The sequence below is a fragment of the Gopherus flavomarginatus genome, chromosome 16 (genome assembly GCF_025201925.1).
Source record: "Gopherus flavomarginatus isolate rGopFla2 chromosome 16, rGopFla2.mat.asm, whole genome shotgun sequence".
Lineage (NCBI taxonomy): Eukaryota > Metazoa > Chordata > Testudines > Testudinidae > Gopherus > Gopherus flavomarginatus.
In genome coordinates, this window is record NC_066632.1 from 22,565,509 (window position 1) to 22,582,551 (window position 17,043).

General features: G+C 59.0%; 1 protein-coding gene across 2 annotated transcripts in view; it reads left to right on the forward strand.

Annotated features, from left to right (window-relative positions):
• The window catches only part of RARG (retinoic acid receptor gamma), a 65,096-nt gene extending 48,053 nt beyond the window's left edge, over nucleotides 1-17,043 (forward strand). For both annotated transcript variants that reach the window (XM_050924605.1, XM_050924606.1), the window contains 7 exons: nucleotides 6,654-6,802; nucleotides 8,561-8,702; nucleotides 12,397-12,557; nucleotides 13,070-13,246; nucleotides 13,445-13,649; nucleotides 13,920-14,078; nucleotides 14,315-17,043. In XM_050924605.1, the coding sequence (XP_050780562.1) occupies nucleotides 6,654-6,802; nucleotides 8,561-8,702; nucleotides 12,397-12,557; nucleotides 13,070-13,246; nucleotides 13,445-13,649; nucleotides 13,920-14,078; nucleotides 14,315-14,496 (1,175 nt within the window). In that variant the 3' untranslated portion in view covers nucleotides 14,497-17,043. The remainder of the gene's footprint in view (nucleotides 1-6,653; nucleotides 6,803-8,560; nucleotides 8,703-12,396; nucleotides 12,558-13,069; nucleotides 13,247-13,444; nucleotides 13,650-13,919; nucleotides 14,079-14,314) is intronic.

Sequence of the window (17,043 nt, forward strand, 5' to 3'; positions counted from 1 at the left end):
TTTGGAAGGAGCAGTAGCTAGCAGAGCTGTATCAGGGGATGGTATTTGAGGGGGACAGGTATTCGGGGGGGCAGTACTGGGGAGTGATATATAGGAGGAGCAGTATCCTGGGGAGCTGTGTCGGGGAATGGTATTTTGGGGGGCCTGGTATGCAGGGGGTGATATTTGGAAGGAGCAGTAGCTAGGGGAGCTGTGTCGGGGGATGGTATTTTGGAGGGACCGGTATGCAGGGGGTGTCACTGGGGGGTGATATTTGGAAGGAGCAGTAGCTAGGGGAGCTGTGTCAGGGGATGGTATTTTGGAGGGACCGGTATCCAGGGGGTGTCACGAGGGGTGATATTTGGAAGGAGCAGTAGCTAGCAGAGCTGTATCAGGGGATGGTATTTGAGGGGGACAGGTATTCGGGGGGGCAGTACTGGGGAGTGATATATAGGAGGAGCAGTATCCTGTGGAGCTGTGTCGGGGAATGGTATTTTGGGGGGACTGGTATGCAGGGGAGCGGTACTGGGGAAAGGGATTAGGGAGCTCCTAGACTGGATTTCCATAGGGGTGCCTCTCCCTGGGGACCCGCTCTCTCTGTTGCCCATGGCCAGGCCTGGGTATCTCTGCTAGCTCTGATGGCTCATGGGATTGGGCAGACTAGGCTGATCCCGGTTGGTTTGTGGGAATGGATTTGGGGGCAAGGACGGGATGGACTTATTGCCTCAGGGGGCCCCCTTAGAATCCAGCCGTGTCCCTGGGGAACGGGGCCCTTCCCCAGCACCTTTCAGCAGGACCCTCTCACAGATCACTAGGCCCCTGCTTCCCGGAGACCTGCTTCCTGGTGCTGGTGTCTCAGCCAGAAGACGGGGGCCAGGGTGACACTACACTGGCTTTGAACCCATCCCTGGGGTAGGGGGCCAGGCCTCATCCACACACATGCTCCTTCAAGGGCTGGGGCGGGGGGTTGTAATGATCACTAGGAGCCCAGCCCCATACCCTGCTGTTGCCTGCTGAGTAAGAGATGGCAGCTGGGGGCAGGAGGGCTCTGATCTGTGGGTTGGTGACCTCTGTCTGCAGCTCAGCCTTGGACCCACTGGAAGCCACGTGGCCAGTGCAGTCCAAGTTCTCAGTCCCCAGTCTTCATAGCAAGACTGGGAGGAAGGGGTGGAGGGCTCACCCAGGCCTGCATGGGGCGAGATCCAGTTCACATCGGATTTCCCCACTCGCTTTGCCCCTCATGTAGCCTAGGAACTGCTGTCTAACCCCACCCGGACCCCAAGGCATCTGCCCTCTAGCACTCTAATTCCTGGGGTCAGCTGAGAACTGTCCCTGCCCCAGGGCCCTGGGAGTGGCTTCTGGAATATTGCATGGGTTGGGTTTCTAGGCAGGAGTGGGGTCCCATGGGTCAGATGCTGGTGAGGGAAGGGCCTTCCCTGTCCCATGGAGACAGATCTCTGGGGGCTGGGGCTGCTGGTGGGGAAGAGGGAGCTCTGAGGGGGGCGAGCAGCCTACACTGGTGGGAGGGGAGCAGGAGTCCTGTAGCAGTCCTGAGATGTTCCTATAAAGTGGATGATACATGCATGTAAGTGGGGACTGTGCACACCCAGAATCAAATTGAGACGTGCTCACTGGGGACTGTGCACGCCCGGAGTCAAATCGAGACGTGCTCACCAGGGACTGTGCACACCCAGAATCAAATCGAGACGTGCTCACCGGGGACTGTGCACACCCAGAATCAAATTGAGACGTGCTCACCGGGGACTGTGCAGACCCAGAATCAAATCGAGACGTGCTCACCGGGGACAGTGCACACCCAGAATCAAATTGAGACGTGCTCACCGGGAACTGTGCACGCCTGGAATCAAATCGAGACGTGCTCACCAGGGACTGTGCACACCCAGAATCAAATTGAGATGTGCTCACCGGGAACTGTGCACGCCTGGAATCAAATCGAGACGTGCTCACCAGGGACTGTGCACACCCAGAATCAAATCGAGACGTGCTCACCGGGGACTGTGCACACCCAGAATCAAATTGAGACGTGCTCACCGGGAACTGTGCACGCCTGGAATCAAATCGAGACGTGCTCACCAGGGACTGTGCACACCCAGAATCAAATCGAGACGTGCTCACCAGGGACTGTGCACACCCAGAATCAAATCGAGACGTGCTCACCAGGGACTGTGCACGCCCGGAATCAAATCGAGAGGTGCTCACCAGGGACTGTGCACGCCTGGAATCAAATCGAGACGTGCTCACTGGGGACTGTGCACGCCTGGAATCAAATCGAGACGTGCTCACCGGGGACTGTGCACACCCAGAATCAAATCGAGACGTGCTCACCAGGGACTGTGCACGCCTGGAATCAAATCGAGACGTGCTCACTGGGGACTGTGCACGCCCGGAGTCAAATCGAGACGTGCTCACCAGGGACTGTGCACACCCAGAATCAAATCGAGAGGTGCTCACCGGGGACCCGGAATGAAATCAAGACATGCTCACCTGGGACTATGCACCCAGAATTAAAGCCAAACATTCTCACCGGGGGCTGTGCACACACATTCAATCAAGTGCACACATGCTCTCCCATTTCTGCACCCACACAAACACGATCCACACAGACACACTGTCTTGCAGACTCACAATCAACTCCACTGATGTAGAGATACACACACACATTCCCATGCCTTTCAAAGGCGCCTCCCTGTGTGTTTATGGGTTACTTTCAGGTAAATAAAAGACTGCAATTGAGATATAATCACCTTACCCTCCCCTCCTTTGTCTCTCTGCTGATCTCCCAGGTGGGAGGGAAGTCACAGGGTGAGGTCTCAAATCCCCTATTGTCTTCTTGTAAAGCAGGGAAAAAATGCAGAGGTTAAAATTCATGAGCCTCTAATCGTCCACTTGGCCTGTCTGTCATGGAGATGAGATTGTCTCCCTTGGGGGGAAGGGACAGGGATGTTGGTGTCAGGAGCTCCCTCATGCATCAGCCAGGACAAAAGGCTGCTGCCCCCGGGTGAGATCAAGGGGTGTGGGAGAGGGGCATGGAGTGTGGGACTCTGAGTGTTTTCAGGCAATTAGATGTAGGGGCATTGGTTTGGTCCATGGGGCCAGCCGCCAGCTTTGCCCCTAGATCCGAACCCCCATAGATCTTGGGGGCCCAGAGCTGAGGTTTTGGCGGGAGGCCCTAGTTCTGTTTGGCAGAAGCTGGGACAGAAAGAAACTGAGGCCTGTTCCTTATTGCTGTTCCGGTGGGAGTCACGAGGTGGTGCTGTTACATAGTTGTGCTAGTTCTTAGCCTGCAGGCAGTGCTCCGCCTTGGAAGAGACACCCTGTTGTTTAGTTTTTGGGGGGATGCACATGCACTCACCAGGGAGCTGTTGCAAGCAGAAAGAGACAGTTTGCACCCAGGGTGCAAGGGGGCTGCCCCCTGGCCACAGATGGCAGAGGAAGCACCCCACACCCTACAGCTGGGTCTGCCCTCTGTGCTATGGCAGGCTCAGCCGTGCCCAGGGATGGCAGAACTGGGGTGGTGTTGAGGGCTAGTGCACCCCACAATGGAAATATTGTATGTGTGTGGGGGGGTGCTGATGTTTCTGCCTCCATGTGTCATTCCCTGTGAACTACACACACGCAGGAGGGGTAGGAGAGTGAGTGGGACCTGGAGGGGCTGGGGTGGCCACCATGGCATCTGGGAGCCCATGAAAACCCTTGATCTAGGCCCCTCCTTAGTAAACTGTGGTTGCTGCCTGGTTTGCTCCCTGCCCTAATTTCTCTAACCAGGGTTAATTATTCTTGAGGCAGACTTGCTCCCTGGGAACTGGGCTTTGGGGTTGGTGCTGAGATTTATTACAGAGAGGATTGCTTGTGTGCCGTTCGTGACTGCCTCTGTTCCAGGCCTGGCGAAGGGAGCATATGCAAGTTGCACTAAGTAAAGTACCCAGTTCTCTGTGTTATTTCTTTCTCCCACAATGTGAAGCTAATCAGTGAGGCCCTGAGATCCACACCCCAGTATTATAACCGCTGTTACAGTCATGCCGAGAGGTCCCAGCCATGATCGGGGCCCTGGTGTGCAAGGTGCTGCACACGCTGCACAGGTTCACCAATGCTAGTGGTGTTGTTGGAGTGTCGCTTTGCCATCTTGGGTTCCTGTCCGCTGAGGATTTCTGCTTGAGCTTGCAAAGATTTCTGGGCAGCAAGTGCCAGCGGAGGATGCTGCTTCCCTGCCCACGCAATCTGTGCCCTGCATGGGACCAGGCACAGTCCTTGGCAGCAGGGCCCAGCTCAGGGGCAGCTCTGCCTTCCTGGCAGCACTAAGCTGGGAGAAGTGAGGCAAGTGAGGGTGTGCCCCTTGTGGTGCACCCTGCTGAGGGTGGTGGCGATAGAAGAGGGGATCCCAGGAGTGTATGTGCCACCTACGCCATCTCTAGCCCGGCTGTACACTCCCAGCGCGGGCAAGGACAGTGTCTGGGGTGTTGGGTGGGGAGCTGAGGAAAAGCCAGAGCCAGCATCCTGGGAGCAAGAGGAATTAGACAGGTGGTAGATGCGGAGCTGATATCCAGGGAGGGGAAAGGATCTGAGCAGGGGGCTGGAGCCAAGGAAGGCAGCCTGAGAGGGTGCAGAGCGGAAGTAGGGTAGTGCCCATTGGCAGGGCAGGGCACCGAGGAGGGAGCCTGGGGAAGGGTCCTATCTGTCAGCCAGAAGCAAAGTGCTAGGGTATGTATCTCTGTGTGTTTCAGGATGAGACTGGAAAGATGCATGGACACAAGGTCAGCAGCAGAACCGAGGTGTCCTGAGGCCCAATCTGCTGCTTGGCCACCAGCTCATGTGGCTGCTTCCCCGAGTCTCATCCTTTTCCTGGGTGGGCTGAACAGTGCCCAGTGGAAAACCCTTCTCTCTTGAGGGTTCACCGTCTAGCCTGATTTATCACTAAAGACCTCATGGAGACTGTGCAGCAGCAGGGAAAGAACCTAATCCTGTTCTAGTATAATGCTGGCTTCTACGGCTTGAGCTATAGGAGCATCCTCCTCAGCCAATAACAGTACAGGGCCTATGGCACACAGCTGGACAGTTCTGACTGTGTCCAGTAGAGGGCAGCATTGCACACATTAACAGCTCTGCTCCTTGCCTGGTAATATATAGAAAGTTCCTGGTTTTCATGTATCCTGTGGGATGCCGCTGAACTCTGGGAGTTGTCTGGAAACTCTGCACCTGTGGTATTTCTCGGCTGTTTCATCATTAAGTTCCAGAGTTAACATCGCATCAAAAGGGAGCCATTTGAGTTACTGCTTTTGGCTCGCTGGCTGCAGACTCAGGCAGTGGCTTGTGGTCATGTTTGGAAGGTTATTGATATAACGTGAAGGGCTGGCAACTTGAACTTAAATTCTATAGAAACAGCCTCCCTCCCTCCTTGCCCCCCAAAACCCAGAGGGAAGAAAGATGGCTTGTAAGTTGCATATGCTGCCGTGTTGGTTTGTTGTCATTTTGAGTGCTGGAACTGGGTGTACTAGTGTGTTGCTGTAGGGTTGCTTTTTAGCACCAGTCTGTACACACGGATTTGTTATTTTAAAACTGCTTGGGGCTACAGGGCTGCACACCCTGGTGTGTTATTGTAGGGTTGCTCAGAGGCCCAACGTTGTGGAGTTGCTATTGTTTTCCTTTTTTAAGAAAAATGAGCGCGAGATGCACCCCCTGCTGACCCCCCGCCCCCTGGCTTTGCAAACAGAGGAAGCTGATGCTTTGGAGACTGTCCAAGCCTAGGCAGCGCCCACCCCCTCCCCCTTCAGTCGTGGGGGTCCACCTGGACTGACACAGGTTTTGGGACTCTGCTGCTTTGAGTGCAGCCTTCACCGGGGGTAGGGTGGGGATAAAACAGCCAGAAGGCAAGAGGTGGGACACAATGCCAGGCCCTCTGTGGAGGGATAAGCCCGCAGTCTCCTTGGGGTATGGGTGTGCCCTCTCCATTCCCCTGCCCCCCCCATCCCCGCCATGGGCCTGGGGGAAAGGGGATTAGGTTACACGGCTCTGGTAACAATTCCAACCTGTTTGGACTGGAATGTGGCATTTAGAGCCCAGCTACAGGAAATTCGCTCTGCGCTGAAAGATAGAATTGAAAACAGTTTGCAGCCCGGCCTGGGGACGCCTGGCTGGCTGGGGGAGCAGGGGATGGGGGTCTGCCTCTGGCCTGGGGTGGAGGGCAGGGGGCTGGGGGGCTTGCTCTGGCCTGCAGGGAGCAGAGAGATTGTAGGGGCTGGTTCTGGCAAGGGGGAAAGTAGGGGATGGGGGGGCTGGCTCTGGCTGGGCAGGGCAGAGGATTGGGGGGCTGGCTTTGGCATTGGGACAGGTTGTGGAGGGATCTGAATCCCCCTGCTTTTCCCCTCTGGTTATTTTGGCCAGTGCTACATTCCTAACAAGTGGCCCTGGCTGCCCCAGGCTGGAGGGATCCACAGAAGCATGTTCCTTGGAGCCCATCCTGACCCCCAATCCCCAGGATGGGAAGCCCCCAACCCCATGACTCAGAGAAGGCTCCTGACAGAAGTTGGGGGGATTTTACCAGCCCCCGCACGCACACACACGCTGGCAGGGCTGTCCCTGATCACCTGGGTCCTGCGGCCCTTGGGGTTTACCCGGACGCTGGCTCCTGATTCCCCTGCCATTCTCTCTCTCTTCAGCCGTGGAGACCCAGAGCACCAGTTCGGAGGAGATGGTGCCCAGCTCGCCCTCGCCTCCCCCGCCCCCCCGCGTCTACAAGCCCTGCTTCGTCTGCAACGACAAGTCCTCTGGCTACCACTATGGCGTCAGCTCCTGCGAAGGCTGCAAGGTAACAGGGACCCCTGCCCTTGGGGCCTGCCCCACGGCTTGGGGCTCTGCCAGCTTCTTGCTTTGCCCCTCTGGAGCCTGGCTCTCCGTTGGGCACCCCTCGGGGCAGCCAGAATCGCCTGCTGCCCAGGGTCTCTTCTGGTCACACGGGGGCTTCTTCCCCAGCTGCTGGGCGGGTAGGTCTTGCTCGGGGTCCCACTGACGGCCAGATTCGGGGTTGGGCAGGAATTTCCCCCCAGGTCAGACTGGCAGGGACCATGGAGGTTTCCACCTTCCTCTGCAGCATGGGGGACAGCTTGCCGGCTGGAATCATCCAGGCACATGACCCCTGCCGTTGCCGGGGCCTCGGGCACCTCGGTCTCTCCTGCTCTCTGACGGTGGCACGCACCAGTTCAGTCTCCAGGGGAAATGCTGCAGTCTAGCTCAAGAGACTCGGTGTCCAGGGGTTTCGGCATGAAATGGAATGGCCTGTGCTCTCCAGGAGGTCAGACTAGAGGAGCTGAGAGTCCCTTCTGACCTGCACTGAGGGGTCTTAAACTAACCCCTGCCACTTGGGAAAAAGACCTGGGTACCAGGGAGCAGACGATGGGGAGAGCTTGTGGTATGGTTGCTATGACAAGATGGGGTCCTGTTGTGCCAGGCACTGCACAGACTCCAGCTGAGATCAGGGCCCCGTTGTGCCAGGGACAGTCCCTGCCCCAAACGGTTCACAATGCAAACAGAGGGGAACAGAGTTTTGGAAGTGCAGTCATTATTTTGCAGGAAAAGTGGCTTTTAGTCCAGAATAGAGTGTCCAGGGGGACAATATTCTGGAATAGCAGCATAGTTTGAGCACCTGAGTGCTGGGTTAGGGGTTGGGACCCCTAGGTTTTAGTCCTGGCTCTTTTGGGTTACCAGTCACTGCCTCTCTTTGTGTCTCAGTTTTCCCACCTATAAAATGGGGCTAGTGATAGGTACCCCCTTTTTAAAGTGTTTTGAGATTTGCTGATGAAGTGAACTAGGTGTCATTATTATTCCAGTCAGTTTCCACATGTAGACAAGCCCTAAGAGAATGACCACGATAGAGACAATTTGTGGGGCGTGAAGGCCAAGGGGGACACCTGGCCCATTTAAAACTGATCCCAGGGAAGAGCGTTTTCAAAATGATGGCCCTGTGGAACTCACCACCACTAGATGTTCTTATGCAATAGGAGCTGTCAGGGATGGCTTACATATACATGCTGCCTCAGTGCAGGGAGAGGGACTGGGTGACCTCTCGAGGTCTCTTCCAGGCCTACACCTCTACGATTCAATAGGATTTAGAGAATGGCAAGGCAGTTACATGAATAGTGAATTGTATTGGAGGCCAGGATGTGCAAAGGGGCCCAAGGGGGTTGGGCTCATTGCATTTGGGCACCCCACTCCCTTTGCAAATCCCAGCCAGAGGCCTACACAAGCCAGCTCCTAAATGCCAGAGGTCAGGCGGGCACATGCCCTACGGGCGGATCAGTCTGTGATTGCCTGTGAGAAGGGGGTTGAGTCTCCAGCGTCCCCAGTGTTGGAGCCGGAGCACCAGGCTGGATGCAGCGACTGGTGCTCCAGTATGCCAGGCAAGGTGGGTGCTGGTGTGGGGGGTTCCGTTTGCGTTTGGGGTGCAGCTTTCCCAAGGCACCTGCTCGGAGCTGTAGGGAGCATGAGGTAACCCCTTCTCCCCCCCCCCACATCCCTACCTCTTCCCCCCCATCACCTGCATGTCCCTGTCTCTCCCGCCCACCCCCAGGGATTCTTTCGCCGAAGCATCCAGAAAAACATGGTGTACACGTGCCACCGTGACAAGAACTGCCAGATCAACAAGGTGACCCGCAACCGCTGCCAGTACTGTCGGCTCCAGAAATGCTTCGAGGTCGGCATGTCTAAAGAAGGTGAGGCGCCAGGAGCAGCGGGAGGGTGGGGGCAATGGAGATGAAGGCCGGGGGGGGGGGAGGAATCCACCTGCAGCAGGATCGGATGGAAGATTGATTGGATCCAGCTGGGGCAATGCTCCGTGTGTGCTCCCGTGCAGAGAGATGGGCCCACATGCACCTGTTCCCCCCCAAGCCCACTACCCCTGCAGGGCCCTGCCCCACTGCACTGCTGTGCCACAAGACTGGAAAGTCACTGGTGCAGGGGTATGGGAGCGGGAAGCTCCCAGACCCACATGTGTTTGGGAAGGGAACGTGCTGCACAGAGCCCCATAGTGTTTGGTGAGTCTTTGCCCGAGTCTGGTGCGCTGAGGGGCTAGTTTGACCAGCTGTGCTGGGGCTAGGACCTAGCATCCAGGCTTGGCTTTGAATCATTTGGATCCAGGGTTTGAGTTTGGCCCAGTTCAGATCTGTAGGGGGTGGGAGGTTGGATCCAGGCTCTGGTTTGAGGCCTGTCTCATGCAAGGCTGGCGCCCATGGTAAGCACACACTAGGACATGCTTCCTACATGGGTATTTCTTGGGCCAGGGTAGTCGGAACCAGGTGGGAACAGGACACAGGGGCCAGAATTGGATCCGAATCTCTCGGGGATTCAAATCCTTGGTTCTGGCCCTTTGGCAAAGAGGGCTTTGAGGCTCAGCGGCTAAAGCCATGGTAACCGTACCCCCGTGGTGGTGATCTCTCGCACATGCCCCCGGCGCCCGCTTTGCTGAGTCACATGGGAGCTGGAGGAAGGCTTGGAAGAGGGCGGCTGCCCCTTTAAGAGTGCTGTCAGCCGGACGGTCCATCTGGAGACAGAGTGCCTCTCCGCGGCTGTTGCTTTTACTCCTGACTGCTAAGGCATGTCCTCACGCCGGCCAGGGTGGGGCCCCCATTAATCACTGTCTCTTTAAGAGCCCGTCATTAGGAATGTCTGTCTCAGCCCTGGCCATTGATTTCCAGGCCTCTGTCGCTTTAAGGGCGGAGGGATTTTGGGGGGTGAGGGAAAAATGTCTTGAAGGAGACAGGAAGTGGGTGTGCTGTGGGAATTAGGCCAGGATTGGGCAGGGGTGGGTTTCCTTGGCATCCCTCCCACCCCCAGCACTGGCCCAGCTGGAACTGAATGGGCTCCAGGAGCCCCCGAAAAGAGATCAAGGGGGTTCCCCCCCCCTATAGCTGGTGGGCATGGGAAGACTGGCCCAGGTCCCAGATGTGGGGGACCTGCCGCCTCTCTGAACTGCCCTTCCCTGCTCCCCCCCCCCCCCGCCTGCACCCCCCACTGTCTTCGGGTGTCTCACCTGATTCTTTAAACACCCCCCCACCCTCGCCGCCATGCCTCACCCTGGTTTTTGATGGGCTGAAGGTGCCAGTAGATGGGGGGGGGGGGAGCTAAGCAGCTCCCCCCTCCCCCACACCATGGCAACTTGGGCTGTTTATGGTGGGGGATGGGGCTGGATCCCCAAGGCAGTGGGGTGTCTGGGCGGGGGGTGGGGGGCAGCTCTGCCGGCAGCCCCTCCCTGCCGGCATTGTGCTGGCCGAGGCTATAAGTGGATATCCTGCCGGCTCGCGTATCCTGTTGCCAGATTCCCCCTGGCGCTCCGTGCTGGGGTGAGCAGGAAGTGCAGCCTGGAAACGTGCGGCCACAGGGCGGGCCGGGAGAATGCACACGCAACGGGAACACTGTGACCCTGGCGGGAGCGGGGGGCCCTGCTGGGCCTCAGGATTGTTGGTGCCCTGGTTTGGGGATGGCAGGGATGAACCGACCCCGCCCCAGGCATGGGGCTGTCTCTGTCCCCCTGGGTGCAGCCTAGTTTGTCTCCCTCCTTCCCCCTGCCACCCAGAGGCCAAGCCAGGCAGTCAAGTGAGGGGTCAGGGCTCAAAGTATTTTGCAACAGACCCGCCTGGACAGGTGCAGCAAGAGGCCGGGCAAGCCCGGGGCTCCCCGGGGAGCGGGGCCGGGGCAGCCGGAGTGGGGCAGAGGGAAAACCGGGAAGCCCCATCTGTCACAGGAGACACTGGGCAGCCAATCGGGTGCAGTCACGTCAGGCACTGATCCGTGTGCTAAGCAAGGTGGCCAATCCGAATCCACTGGTGCTGGGCACCGACACATGGTCGAAGCTGGACAGCCAACCCACATCCATTTGCATTGGGCTTTAGCCTGCAATAGAAGCCAAGTGGCCAACCGGGATCCATTTCCATTGGTTATTAACCCACATTAGGATCCGGGTAGCCAATCAGACTGGGCTCCCAGTTGCCCGTTGCCAGTGGTAGAAGCTGGAGGGCCAGTCAGATTCCAGCCTCCCCCTAGGACACATGTCACAGGGGTCTAGCCAGCTGGGGCACTGTGAAGGCAGGGGCTATTGGGGTGCCAGGCAGGCTCGAGGGGGGCAGCTGGCACGAGCCAGCAGCCATCAGGCTTTGGCATGATGGGCTCCCGGGCTCCCTGGGCATATGCTGTGGGCAAAGGGGGAGAGTCTGAGGGGGCAGCCAATGCCATGTCACCCCCCACTCCCGTTTATCTGAGTACCCCCCATGCTTTATCTGGCCGCCCTGTCTGCTGCTTCCTGTTTTCCTTGGGCCGAGCACAGGCCTCGGTGTTTCCCAAGTGAAGGCTGGGAGGGCAGAGCCGCCTCCAGGGGGCAGGATGGGCGAGGGATGTAGAACCTGCAAGGGGGCGGGGAGGGCAGAGGCAGTTCTTCTGACATGGGGGGTTGTAACAGCACCTCCTGCCTCTAACACGCTGCTTTCCAGAGCTCACCTGGCAAAAATAACCCCCTGGGTGGGGCTCGAACCCGGAACCACTGGATGTAAAAGGTTAGGGCTCTGCTGTCTGAACTGAGGATTGTGCCAATCATGAGCATTAACTGCTGGGAGCGGGGATAGAGCGCCACCGTGTATAAACGTAGGTTACCAGCATTGACTCCAGGGCAGGGGGAATGTTTCCCTCTGCAGAGACAGGATTCGCTCCCCCTGCCCAGCAGCTGGGGCATGCACCAAATGCTCCCTCACCATGGCAATGCAAGAAATACCTCCGTCTCACAGATTGAACTGTCTAAATAGAGCGCATGGGGAAACCGAGGCACACAGACAGCAGTGAGTTGCCCACAGTCAACCAGCAGAGTCAAGAACAGAACTCAGGTTTCCTACGGCCCCCACTGCTGCCCCTGCCACCAGCCCACACTGCCTTGGTACAGCCCAGCTGAGAGGGAATGTCCAAAGCGTGTGATCCGACAAGTAACCAGCAACAACGGCAGCTTCCTAGTCATGCGGCCCTTCCATCCCCATCCCCAGTGTCGCTGGGTTGGAGTCAGTGGGGTCAGATCCCCATATGGTGTAAATGGGCATCGCTGGGTTGGAGTCAGTGGGGCCAGTCCCTGTATGGTGTAGGTGGGCATATCTCCATTGGAGTCAGGCCAAAGCCCCACCTGGTACAGATCAGCCTAGCCCCACTGAAGTCGGTGGCACCATGCCAGTTTACACCAGCCAGGGATCTGGCCCACAGGGTAATTGGTAAGCTCTGGGGGGTGTTTGGGCTGGGACAGACCCCCAGGGCCAAAGGCCCCCCCCTCCCCCAACCGTGCGGCGTCCCACACACGCTCCCAGCCCTGGACTCTGAGCCGGGTTCAGGACCGGTCACACAGTGCCGTGTCCTGACCAACACCCCCCTCTCCGGCAGCCGTGCGAAACGACAGGAACAAGAAGAAGAAGGACGTGAAGGAGGAGGTGGTGGTGGACAGCTACGAAATGACTCCCGAGCTGGAGGAGTTGATCCAGAAAGTCAGCAAGGCCCATCAAGAGACCTTCCCCTCGCTGTGCCAGCTGGGCAAATACACCACGGTGAGCCCCCTACACATGGCACTGCCCGTCTCCCCCAGCCCACCCAGGAACCCCCTGCTGCCTCCCCTGCTGCCGTCACCGGCCTCTGGGTCCCAGGGCTCAGCCTGTGGGAATAACAGAGCCGCCTTCTACCACCCTGGGCTGCCCACCGCTGTCACTGCTGTTCTCAGCCAGGCTGCGTGGCACCCCCGAGTGCGCAATCCCCGAGCAGTGCAGAGCTGGGATTCTGCACATTGGCCGCCAGGTGGCACCAGTGCCCCTTAACCATCCAGGATCTGTGCCTGGCTCTGGTGGGGAACGGGCGTCTGGGGACCCAGGTTCCATGCCCGGCCCCGGCTGGGAGAGGGGGTTGGGCCACCCAGGTTCTGTGACTGGGAGAGAGGGTTGGGGCACCGGTTTCCGTGCCTGGCCCCAGCTGGGTAATCTCCATGTGGCTCTTAGTCCTCTCTGTAGGGGATGATCCTTGCCTAGGCCCCGCGGTGCAGCACTAACCCCCCCGTTCCCTCCCCCAGAACTCCAGTGCCGATCACCGGGTGCAGCTGGACCTTGGGCTCTGGGACAAGTTCAGTGAACTGGCCACCAAGTGCATCATCAAGATTGTGGAGTTTGCCAAGCGCCTGCCGGGTTTCACCACCCTCAGCATCGCCGATCAGATCACCCTGCTCAAGGCAGCCTGCCTGGACATCCTGGTGAGGAGCAGCCTGGGGGTTTAGTGGGGAACTCAGCTGCCTAAAGCCTCTTCTCTCTTCCTCCTCCTTTCCTCGGGCTGCGGCTCGGTGAGACCCTGGGCCCCTGCCCAGCCTGGGGCTCAACAGGCTTTGCCCGCTGCGTGGGGAAGGGCTGGCCCAGTGGGTCCCGGCGCTCACCCCACATCCCGTCCCTGGCAGATGTTGCGGATCTGCACACGCTACACGCCGGAGCAGGACACCATGACCTTCTCGGATGGGCTGACCCTGAATCGCACCCAGATGCACAACGCCGGCTTCGGGCCCCTCACCGACCTGGTGTTCGCCTTCGCCGGGCAGCTACTGCCCTTGGAGATGGACGACACTGAGACCGGGCTGCTCAGCGCCATCTGCCTCATCTGCGGAGGTACCAGCCAGCCCCAGCCACCGCCGCCTCCCTTGGGACCCAGGAATGGGGGCTGGGCACACCAATGCCCTCACAGCTGCTGCAGCCCTGGCCTCTCCCAGCAGGGGGCGCTGTAGGGGGTGGGGCAGGAGCACTGGCCATGGGAGGCGCTCCCAGCTATGCCAGCCTGGCCTCTCCCAGCAGGGGGTGCTGTGGGGAGTGCTGGCTAGGGGGGCTCGAGGGTGCTGGGTATAGGGCTGTGACAACAAACGTGTGTGTCGTCCCCCCCAGATCGGATGGACCTGGAGGAGCCCGAGAAGGTGGACAAGCTTCAGGAGCCCTTGCTAGAAGCTTTGAAAATCTACGCCCGTCGCCGCAGACCCAACAAGCCGTACATGTTCCCCCGCATGCTGATGAAAATCACTGATCTGCGAGGCATCAGCACCAAAGGTGTGGGCTGTCAGCAGGGCACTGCTGGGGGGGAAGCCCACAGTGTTGGTGCCTCCTAGCACTGCTGGGGGGGAGGCTCACAGCACCGGTGTTCCTTGGGGTACTGATAGGGCACTGCTGCGGGGAAGCTCACAGCACCGGTCTCCCATCTGGTACTGACAGGGCACTGCTGCAGGGAAGCTCACAGCCTCCTGCAGTGCTGGCTCACTGCTCCTTTCTCCCCACCCCTATCGCAGGTGCGGAGCGAGCCATCACCCTGAAGATGGAGATCCCTGGCCCCATGCCCCCCCTCATCCGGGAGATGCTGGAAAACCCCGAAATGTTCGAGGACGACTCGTCACAGCCACCCCCGTCGGCAGAGCCCCCCAGCTCCGAGGAGAGCCCAGCCGAGAGCAAGAGCCCCGAGGAGACCCCCTAGCACCCTGGGGAGTGGCGGGTGAGGACTGGGAGAAGCCCCATCCTCAGGCACCCCACCCCCCTGTCCAACACCCAGCTGGTTCGAACAAGCCACAGCTGCCTTCACTCTTCCCCCACATTGCTGGGGGGTCGGGCATGGGCTGGGGGGCAGCTAATGGAGATTCTGTATGCTGCCTCAGAGGTGTAGCTCTTGCCTTAACCTTGTCTCTGGGGGGAGCAATCTGGAGCCTCCCCCCACCCCCATCCCCAAGCTTTTCTGTTTGCCAAAGTCTGACTCCAAGCCAAAAATTCAGGGGGGCAAGGTCGGGCCAGGGAGCTCCCTGCTTGGGGTGGGGGTGCAGATCCCTGGAAATGGACCTGTAGGGGTTCAGCAGAGCCCCCCACTCTGCCCCCGCAGTGCAATTGCCCGTCCAGCAGGGGGTGCCCTGGAGCCAGAGAGAAAGACTTGGAAGTGAGCCTGGGCTGGGATGTTGGGGTGCCCCCCCCCACTCTGCATCCCCAACGATGCTGCCTCCGGATTCCTGACTCAAGATCGGTCAAGGCCCTGCCTCCTAAAGTGATGTTCCCTGCTGGAACCCAGGCATCCCGGACTACTGATGCAGATCTCTGAAGCTGGGGATTGCTGGGCAAGAGGCGGGGGACGGAGCAGCCCCCCAGGCCGTGGAAAGCCCAGAACCCCTGACTGAGTGGGAGGGAGGGGGGGACTTTGCCCCAGAATGGATGCTGCTCCCCACTCAGCGTCCTGCAGGTTTTGGGGGACGCGGATCTCGGGGTGCGGGGATGAGGTCCAAGTTTGGGAGGAATATTTTATTTTATGTTTTTGTTGTATAACGTGCTCATGGTTTGGGATCACTCCTCAGCAGTGGGGGATGAGGGGTCCCTGTCCTGTCTCCTGGGGGTTTTGCTGGGATGGGGGGGCCCCCAGAGGTAGGGGGCCAGACTGCAGGGCTGTATCTGGTTTTGCTTTTGATGCTGTTCAGGTTTGGTGTAGTTGGGGTGTCTTTCGCTCTTGACCCCCCCATCCCATAACCTCCAGTTCCAACCCCGCCCCATGACCCCCCCCTCATTCCCTATCCATAACCCCCGACGCTGCTCCCCATATTCTCCTGGCCCTGCCCCTAACCCTGACTAATCCATCTCCCCATAACCCTCCCACTCAGTCCTGACCCCATCCCCACAATCCCCCTCCCCAGCCTCACCCCTTGGTGCTGATGATTTTGGGAACACACAACACTAGAGACCAAAGATAGGGGGTGGGGATCGGAGGGAAGGAGCTGGTGGGGCCATGTGGGGACAGAGGGAGGTGCCACCCTCCCAGGGGCTCAACCCCCCCACCCCCAACAAGGCTGCTCCATGATGTATCCATGGGGAACCTCCCCCACTCCCTGTGCCCCTAGGAAATGGGCACCATTGGGCACCGCCAGCTGGGACCCTGCTCCCTGCTGGGGTGAGGGGAGCAGCCTAGCCCCTTTGCACAGCAGCTTGGGATGCTCCCTCAAGAGGGTGGCACTTGGGGGGCTCTTTGCACAGCACCCCCTATGGACCAAAGCAAACAGCACCTCCCCCAGCCCCCCCATTTGGTGTCCCGCCCAGATGTCCCCCCCAGATGTCCCCCAGGGCCAGTGTTCTCCCCAAAAACCTCCACTCCAGTCCTTGCCTGGGAGAAAATATTGTCACCCTGTCCCCACCCCACCCCATGCAGCGTCGTCCTCCACCAGCCTGGGGGGAGGAGTGGTGGGGGTTGAATCTGCCCTCCCCCCCCGATGCACACAATCCCTGTAGGTTCACCCTCCCCTCAGCACCCCCCAGATATGGGGGAAGGAGCCCTGCAGGGACCCTGATCTGTTACACTACAAGATGGGGGGGGGAGGGGGAAATCTCCCTCTTAAGGCCCCCATCGGTGCTGGGGCTGCAGTTCCAAACTCCTGCAGCAGGGGGCACTGCCACCCTCACAAGTAAGCAAGTTCTGCATCATGGGGGTGTTGGTCTCATAGCATGGGGGGGCAGGGGGAGGTGCCCAGACTTGCTACCTCTGCCAGGCGTCCCATGCCTATGACCCTGGTGGGGGGCGGCGGAGGGGGGGGGCAGGCGAGCTGTAGCCACGTGCTGCCCCCTGCAGGCCAGCACAGCCTCTACAGCCCCCAGCCTGGCAGCACTTTCCCTGTTATTTATTGGCCTGTTTTCACCCTGGGAAATGGACCCAATTGCCCCCTCCCCCACCAGAGTGGGGCAGGGGGAGACCCAGGGGACCTGTCCTGGCATGAGACACCCCCGTTGTCTCCCCCCCGCCGAAATCCCTGCTGCTCCCTGATCCTGTTGAGCTGCCAAAAAGAAATACCCCAGACCTTAAAACAAAGCCAAGGACCCTGTTACAGGGGGAGCTGGGAGGGGGGCTTTGCACCCCCTCACCCCTCAGTCATGTTTACAGCCAAGCTTTACCTGGTGTTTTAAAAGAAAAGCCCCTTTCCCATTGCCCGCCCCCTTAGCGCCCAGCTCTGTCGCAGAGGGGACTTTTCTATTTTTGCAAAATAAAGAGATGGAAACAGCC